The sequence below is a fragment of the Vollenhovia emeryi genome, unplaced genomic scaffold (genome assembly GCF_000949405.1).
Source record: "Vollenhovia emeryi isolate VEMERY1.0 unplaced genomic scaffold, V.emery_V1.0 DF939182.1, whole genome shotgun sequence".
Taxonomy (NCBI): domain Eukaryota; kingdom Metazoa; phylum Arthropoda; class Insecta; order Hymenoptera; family Formicidae; genus Vollenhovia; species Vollenhovia emeryi.
In genome coordinates this window covers 1,060,195-1,069,240 of record NW_011967184.1, presented here as the reverse complement: position 1 = coordinate 1,069,240, position 9,046 = coordinate 1,060,195, and the positions used below count along the sequence as shown (strand labels likewise).

Below are 9,046 nucleotides of genomic sequence, written 5' to 3'. Positions count from 1 at the left end.
TTTGAGATATTTGCTACGATATCTCTGAGACATGTATAAAGATATTTCTCAGATATCTCTGAGATATCTGTAACTTCATAAGGATATCCTTGTTACGTCAGTGCTATGTGGGATTGCAAGAGGTATTTAAGATAATCTTTAAATATAAGAATTGACTGTAAACAAGGCTTAGTGTGCACTCAGTGCGCACTAATGCAACCAACCGAATTCGCTATTAGAGATCTTGCAATCAGATACCGGCCATAAAGTCCGTATCAGACTACGGATTGAGATTGAGAATAGATTGAAATTTTGACCAATCACAGTAAAGTTTACCAATCTCAAGTTTAGTAACTTTTACTTTAATTGGTCAAATTTCAATTTAATCTCAATCTCAATTCGTAGTCTGATACGGGCTTAAGAGTTCGTCAAATTCCCGCGAGTGAGAGAGAAACACAGGCTATCTCACTTTTCTACGACCGTGAGAGTGAGATAGCCTGTGTTTCTCCCTCACTCGCGGGAATTTGACGAACTCTTATGGCCAGTCTCTGATTACAGGGTTTCTAAAGCGACGGAGCCTCGTCGAAGTCTTCCCTCGAACGCCGGGAGTCGAGCTCTCGATGCTCGGGGAAAGACGAAGGGAGATTCAGATGCAAATTCGCGTTTCGAGTCCTTTGTCATCGGCAGCTGAATTATTTGTCGGCATTGCGGTCGACTGGCAAATCGATTATTTAATCAATCGCCCGGGTGGAATGCAAAACTTATAGTGACGTCGCGACGACGTCATTTATGACTTTATTCACCGTTTAAAAATTATTTCAACGTCGCTCCAATGTCGTTCTGCCTGGATGAAATTGGCTCCCAAGCACGATCGAAATTTTGTGGAATTTATGAGGAAAGAATGTACAATCAACGTATTGCACGTAAGAAAATATTTGAATTTCTCTGAATACATCGAGAGTAACTGAAAGAAGATTTCTATGAGCAGCTACTGATTTGAAAACCTGTGTATACGATGCTAGAACCTGGTCCAAGTTTTAGTTTCGAGAATTGTGTATCAACGTGCAGCTATTCCATGAAAGTTGCAAGTTGATTGGCTATGTACGTTTCTCGGGGCTAGAACTTGGACCAAGTTCTAGGCATCGTGGACACAGGCCTCAACACTTTGACCGCCGTGTCGCGTAAATTTCCGCAAAGAACCGCGTCATTCGCTCGTAAGTGACGATCTTTCTTTACCCGATTAAACCTAATCTTATTAAATATCAGGCCGCTAAAGAAACAATACAAATATCATCAAAGTATTAAAAAAGAACCAACGAAATATACAACACGTCATATTTATTAAGCTCACCGGCGAAACGAACTTGGCGCTCAAAGCGTCTCAAGAGAGTCGCCTCTCAGTCCGAAAGCCGCGCCGTCGCAGCGTCTTGAACGTAGCCGCGGCGCGGCGGCGAGTCGCGCATGCGCGCCGCGCTAGTCGAATCGCGCGAGGCCTCGATAGCTCGCGGTGGAGGCCGGGCCTCTCTCGATCGCTCGATCGGTCGCAGCTCTCGCGGCGCGCGACGACCATCTCGCGTATATCGCGCGTATCGCGATGGACGGCGGAGTGCTGCGTGCGGCGTACTGCTGCCAGCGAACGGGCGAATCTCCGCGCTGAGGGGGAGAGAGAGAGAGGTGCCTCCGCGGTGTGTGTGTGCGTGTTGTACGCGGAAGCGAGCTCGCGGAACCGTCGTCGGGCGCGCCTCGCCGCCTCGGGCCTCGCCTCGCTGACGCGACGCGACGCGACGGACTTGTTGACGGCGGAGCGGAGTGAAGTCGGCTGCGGTCGGCGTCGGTCCGGTCGGTTGATCGAACGGAGGCGGACGGAGCGATTCCCGGGGGGGGGGGGAGTGAGGACCCCCGAGCGAGCGCCTGCGATCGGCAGGGGGGACTCGCGCGCACCGCATCGCGGAATCGAGGACTCGCGCGCCTCGTGCGTGTGCGCGCGCGAGTGTGTGTGAGTGTGTGCCTTCTTCGCGCGCGCCGCTCGCCGCTACGGCGATGCGTCGAGTCCTCGCGGACACCTCGCGTCTGTGCGTGCGTTCCTCTCGTTCGCGCGCCGGGACCTGAAGTCGCCTGTCAACGCACGAACGACGGCCGGATATACCCTCGCGGGAAGCGAGCGAGCGAGACCCCGGAGGGTCTCGAGAGACCCGGAGAGTGCGCGCGTGTGCGTGAGAGAGAGAGAGAGAGAGAGAGAGAGAGAGAGAGCGAGGGCCGAGCCAATCTCGCGAGAGGAGCACAGCGGCGGGAGGAGAGAAAGAGAGAGAGAGAGGTACGTCGTCTCCTCGGCGACGGGATCGAGGATCTCGCGTGTTCGTTCACATGTGTTCCCCCGGATTCCCACCTTGAATCCCTCTATTCACGCGCGCGACCTCCGACACGCGATAGACGCGAGATCGTCTCGCGGGCACACGGTTGCGCGCATGTGTGAAGTGAACGCGCGCGCGTGTGTGTGTGTGTCCCTGTTTTCCAACTATGTGCGTGCGTGCGCGAATGCTGCGTGAATCAGCCGTGCGACGGCGATGACGGTCGATCGACGGTTTCGACCAGTGGCCGCTTCCTCTCGCTCACGTCGTCGCCCAGGTTGTTCCTCGCGGCGGGGATCGATACGCCGCCCGCGGTGTCGAGGTCTGTTTCGAGAAAGAGAGAGAGAGAGACGGAGACGAGAGTCGCGCGAGGGGCGGGAGGGAGGAGAGGCGACTCGCCGTTGCCATTCCCGAACGAAAATAGCGGACGAGTCCTCTCCTCTCTCGCGCTCCCTCTCTCTTTCTCTCTCTCTCTCTTATCTCCGTCTCTCGCACGGCGGTGTCCTTTGGCCGCGTTTCGCCCGGCATTACTTCACGTTGTCAAGCCGCGGAACGGAAGCGAGCGGGGCGGGGGGGGGGGAGGGGCGAGCGGGAGGCCACGTTCGATCGAGGACGTCTCGCGTCGCCGGTAGCATCGTCGGCGGGGAATCGGATCGTCGAAACGGACGGGGCCTCCGCCGCCGTCGTCCGCGATGTCGGGCAAGCGCGTTCGTGTCGCCGGGCGCGATATTCCGGCTGCTTTCTGGGTCGCCCGTGTACGTGTCGGCGGCCTGGTGCGCGCTTCCTGAGGTTTTGAGGTTATCTCGGCTCGCGCGAGGCTCGACGAGGAGCAGAAGTACGCTGTTTCCCGCGGGATTCGGAGGGGGAGTTGGCTTTGTCGGTTGGCAACCGGGAGCCCTCGGGCGAGCTGGACCCGCGAGAAGCCCAATTTGGATCGTCGTTTTAGAATTGTCCGTGCCTGTATCCGTTCCGCGCGTTTCTGTCACGATCGAGGGATCGGACCGGCTCCGTTTTTCTGCCAGAAATAAGTTATGACTTTATTATTGCCACAGAGAAGCTGAGGGAGACCGAAGTGTATACTTTTTATAACGGCAACGTCTCGTAACTTGTGACGCGGAGTTTACGAGACAACGAATTGTTGAGATCTATGTTCTCGCTCGTTTATCGTCGCGCGAACCCTCCATTCTACACTTTTCACGTTTACATACTGTCTAGAGGCATATTTTCGAACTCGCCATAGCATTACGTGAGGAAAATGTAAAATGCTGTGATTTTCCCAAGTTTTTTAGTTTCTATAAATTTTACTAAAATGGGTTAATTATCTTGACTGATATTTAACAATAGCTTCGTGAAAAGCGTGTACCAATGATAGCATAACGCACTACGACGCAGGCGTATTCGACATCCTCGTCACCCAAATAGCGAGCTTATTTATCGTCAATTGACGTCGAGCAAAAATATAGATCTGAACAATTCATTGTCCCTTGCGTCGCAAATTACGAGACTCTGTTATTATAAAAAGTATATACCTTCACGGTTGAAAAATTTGTATTAAATTTAACAGGCCTCACATGCCGCAAAACGGCCCGCACAAATTTTTGTGTTAATTTAACATAATGTGGATGTGTTAAATGATCACACTACTCTGTTAATATTTTAACACAAAATAAATGCAAATCTCAAGATAATTTGAAATAAATTTTGTGTAAAATTAACGCATTTTTAATGACAAAATGAATTTTAAAAATGTAAGTTTTACATTTTACAGATGTAATAAGTCAAATGACGGTTCGAAATCACTCTCACTCATGTTATACAGAATAAAGGCAACATTTTATTCTGTAAATTTTAACAGATAAATCTTGTTGCTAATAAAATAGAACGTATGCATTGTGTAAGATTAAAAAATAAGTACACATTGTGTTGTTTTAACATTGCCTTTCAGTTATTTTAATAATTTTACATTTGAGGTCAATTAACACGAGAGCAATATGTTAAATTAACATGAATGTGCTAAACGTTTAACACGAAAATTTTAACCGGCATTTTTTTAACAAAAGAGAAACACAAATTTTCCAACTGTGTCGGTCCCTCTCAGCTTTTTTATGGCAGTAATAAAGTCATAACTTATTTTTTGGCAAAAAAACGAAGCAGGTCCAATTGAACATTTCTAAAGCCTTGTGTCCACGATTCAAGAACTTTGTCCAGGTTCTAGTTCCAAGAAATGTGCAAGCAATCAACCTGTATCTTTTATAGAAAAGCTGCAAGTTGATTGGCTGCGCATTTCTTGGAACTAGAACTTGGACACAGTTCTTGGATCGTGGACACGAGGCTTAATGCGCATTTTCTGTGCAATTCCCCAAGCCGGTGTTACTTGTCGTCATTTTGAACTGACAAGTGTCATTCCGACGTCAATTGTTTGGGCTTGGACAATTGCACGGAAAATACGCATTAATAAACGTGCAATTCGGCGATGCTGGTTGGATTTATTCGGACGTAACAAAGATGTAATTGTGAACGCAGATTCACCGGCGAGTCGTCGTCGAATTGTCCAAAGTTCGTGCTGCCCGTGGTCGTCTAGGGTGACCAACTCTTAAACATTTAATTTCGGGACATCAGTTTCCGAAAATCGGGACAGAACCAAAAAAATGGGGACTTTTATTAGTACATCAGATTACCTTGTAATATGCATGTACATGTTCCTTCTTGTTTATTTTACATATATGATATATCTTGACATATTATTTTTTTTAAATAGGTATATTGAATAAATTAGATACACGTAGATAAGGCAAATGTTTCTTCATTATTAAGTCAACATCGAACATTCGACAGAACATAGTCTTTTACTATTTTTTCAAATATAAATAATCATTAATCTAAATTAGACTAATAAAATTCGTAAAATAAAATGAAAGAACAATCATCAATGGAACATAAAAGCAGGAACATAAAATATAAAGGTTATAATGAATTTTAGTTAATGAATATATGACGTATTATTATATTTTGTATTATTTATCTTACATTATGTAAAAAAATCGGGACAAATGGCGTCCCGCCTAAGGTTCTCTCGGGACAGCTCTAAAGAGAGTCGAAAATCGGGATGTCCCGAAAAATTCGGGACGGTTGGTCACCCTAGTCGTCACAGTCTCAAAAGAAATGTCAATTCCGTTTACACTCAGTTGCTCGAAAATCTGGAAAGTCGCGTCGCCATTTCAACAAATCCAAACTTCGTCCCTCATTTAAATCCCGAGGCTTCTCGACACCGGTGATGCACGCGGACTTTTAGCTCGCGTGCCATGTGCACCGCTCGTGGTCACGTCATTCTTCGGACGCGTTGCTCCGTCACTGGCAATTGTGGAAACGTTACGACGCTTTTGTGGCGGCAACGAGAGACCAAAAAAAAAACGACGGGGAAGGCGAGGGGAAGAGCCTATTGACCGTAGCGGTCCCGATACTGAGAACCGAGGGCTCGCGCCGGAAATCGTCCGGCGTTCTCTCGTTCCGTGTTGGCGACATTGCGATCGGGGGACGCCGGCGTGCGCGCGATGTACACGTGGGAAACCGAGATTCTTCGCGAAACACGAGCCCCTCGTATTCGCCACTTTCTCTCTCTCTCTCTCTCTCTTTCTCACATTCCCGTGGCTCCTTTGTCGTTGCAGAATCCGTCGATCCCGCGTGCTCTCGCCAACGGAAGAGCTTACGCCACGCGGTAGTGCGTAGCGTGTCGCGTACCTGTGCGCGAGAGATCGACAAGAGCGAGACGTGTGGACGCGCTTGACGAGGATCGAGGATCGACCAGGGGATCGGCGAGACACGCGAGTGCGCGAGAAAAGAACTGCCGGACGTGGGAGGGCGGATCGCGCGGCGGCGGGTTCGGTCGTCGTCCTTGGCTATGACGAGGACGGGCGGTCGCGTGGATCGAGGTTCGTTGATTGAAGCCACGGATGCCGACGCGGTCGTCATCATCCCGTTGAATGTGGAACACGATCTCGCGGCTCTTCGCTAAGGGCAGCAGCAAGACCGCGGTGGTGCAGGAAGAGACCGCACCGCCGCTGCCGACGACGACGACGACGACGACGGCACAGGGCGACGAGCGGCAACAGCAGCCGGAGCGCGCGTGCAACGGCGTCGCCGACGACGACGCGTCCGCCGACGGTACGAGCGCCGTCCATGTGTTCTACGACGCGGCGATGGATCGCGGCGCGAGTGCAGACGATCGACGCAGGCCTGCCGGCGCTTCCGCGACCGGCGCCGCGGCGGCCGTGTCTGCCGACCAGCAGTCCAGCGGGGGCGACTCCGACCACTTCTCCGACGCCTACGAGTCCCGCCAGGTAGGTGTCCTTTTCTGTCTTTCTCTCTCTCGAGGAACCCCCGAAATCAGACTGGATCCGGGGAGCTTAGGGAGCGTAACAATTAATGGACGCTTGAAAGAGCGCATTGTGCTTTGCGAGGCCGGAGCAGCCTCTGAAAAGAATCAGCTGCGCGGCTAATTTCGGCTGAACCGTGAGACGTATAAAATACAGACGTCAGGAATACCTAATATTAATCCAATACTATGTTTTCTTGTTAAAAAAATGCCGGTTAAAATTTTTGTGTTAAACTTTTAACACATTCATGTGTTAATTGGACATATTGCTCTCGTGTTAATTGACCTCAAATGTAAAATTATTAAAATAACTGAAAGGAAATGTTAAAACAACGCAATGTGCACTTATTTTTTACTCTTACACAATGCATATGCTCTATTTTATTAGTAACAAAATTTATCTGTTAAAATTTACAGAATAAAATGTTGACTTTATTCTGTATAATATAAGTGAGAGGGATTTCGAACCGTCATTTGACTTATTACATCTGTAAAATGTAAAAATTACATTTTCTAAACTAATTTTGTCGTTAAAAAGTCATTAATTTTACACAAAATTTATTTCAAATTATCTTGAGATTTGCATTTATTTTGTGTTAAAATATTAACATAGCGTGATCATTTAACACGTTCATATTATGTTAAATAACACAAAAATTTGTGTGGACCATTTCGGACATGTGATCTGTTAAATTTAACATACATTTTTCAACTGTGCGTAATCGCGGGACAACACGGCATTTTGAAGAATTTTATCAGAGTTTTTTGAAATTTTACCATAGAGTTTACTAGCAAAATGTACGATAAATTAAAAAAACTCGCAAAAAAACGTTTCAACTCTTCTTCGGGTCTTCCTCAGTAAAACTACAATAAGATAATTCAAAGTACAAGATGAGAATACAGTAAAAAAACTTATGATACAGATTGGTACAACAATAATAAATTTTAAAAGAAAATTCTCCGCGTGGGCATTTTTTGGGCATTAGTGGGTGTTATTTGGCCTTGCTGGGGCATTATAGGGAATCTAGAAATATAAAAAAGACGAAACAAGATAAAATAAGACAACAAGATAAAGCAATGCCCATTGGGCACTAAAAGGCATTGATGCACATGATTCCGGCAGCGGTTTACCCCTCGTACACGACACATAAACGAGCGTACGTTGGACATCGGATGTCCGCGAGGAGGCTTAAACTTCCGCGGTAACAGAGTTTCCGAGGAATCTGTGCGGCCCGCGGATAAAGATCCTTTTCATCGGCCGCGACACGAGGCACTCGCGTCCGAGGACGATCGCCACGTGTATATGCACGGGCATGTAGAAGGTGTCGCGGTGCCCCCGGCTGTAAAAGCTATTCCGGAGCTGTGACGCCGCGCGCGGCGAATATGGCGCTCGTTTCCTGCGCGTAGCGTTATTTATCGCGCGATAAAACTCGCCGGAGTTTCACCTGCACGCGGACCGCTTCCTTCGCGAGCCGCCCCGACGAATCGTGCGACGCGGTCGCGCACTCCGATCGTTCCTTCAATCGCCCCGTCGACTCTTCCCCGAGGGCCGACCTCGTGATTTCGCCGACCGGGCATTTTTACGCGAATAGTTACGCTTTTTTTTTTCAGGGAATCGTATCGACCGTTCGGTAATACGGCTTCGTTTATTGACCCGCGGGAGTTTTACCTGTAAGTCTGGGGTCTCTTGCGAACGAATCATCCTGGAGTCTTTTCTTGATCGAACTTTGTTTTCGAAAGAGAGTCCGGGTCATTTTTAATCGAACGCGTTATACGCACCTTCAAGCCTGATCCGCAATGCACTCTTTGAGTCTAGAAACATTTTATTTTGTAGCCAATAAATACGTTTAAAAATTTGTACAAATTGATCGTGCGTTGTCGACACTTTTTTTAATGTTTGGACTTGCTTGTATAAAATGAAAGTGGGGTAATTTGTGGGGCAGAAACGGGTCTTCAATTATAAAAAGTCGTTTAACAAATAAGAATACATTAAAATTAAATGCATAAAGGTGCACTGAAAAAAATTTCTGGTTGAATATGGACGAATCAGATAATTCCTTTAGGATTTACCAGAATTCCTTTAGGATTTACCAGAATTTCTGTAGGATTACAGAAATTTTTTTCAGTGTGGACATTTCAATTTGACTCACAATTAGTCTTTGTGAAATATCTTGTTTCTAGACGTAATATTGTATTGCGCGTCTCTTGTCACTCTTAAAATCGTATTATTACGCACAGAAATTATATTTCACCTTCGCTGTTCGGTTTTATCCCCCCCCCCCCCCTCGTATGAAATTCTCCAATCAAGACTACGCGGGATGCCAAAATTCGCGCTTTTTTTTCGCAC

At 47.4% G+C, this 9,046-nt stretch overlaps 1 protein-coding gene across 6 annotated transcripts in view; it reads left to right on the top strand.

The window, feature by feature from the left end:
- Positions 1 to 1,970: 1,970 nt before the first annotated feature.
- Positions 1,971 to 9,046, top strand: part of LOC105562921 (patronin) — a 79,481-nt gene continuing 72,405 nt past the window's right edge. For 5 of the 6 annotated variants that reach the window (XM_012014098.1, XM_012014100.1, XM_012014099.1 and 2 more), the window contains exons 1-2: positions 1,971 to 2,649; positions 5,993 to 6,664. In XM_012014098.1, coding sequence (XP_011869488.1) covers positions 6,308 to 6,664 — 357 coding nt within the window. In that variant the 5' untranslated portion in view covers positions 1,971 to 2,649; positions 5,993 to 6,307. The remainder of the gene's footprint in view (positions 2,650 to 5,992; positions 6,665 to 9,046) is intronic. The other variant, XM_012014096.1, reaches the window with a different exon arrangement.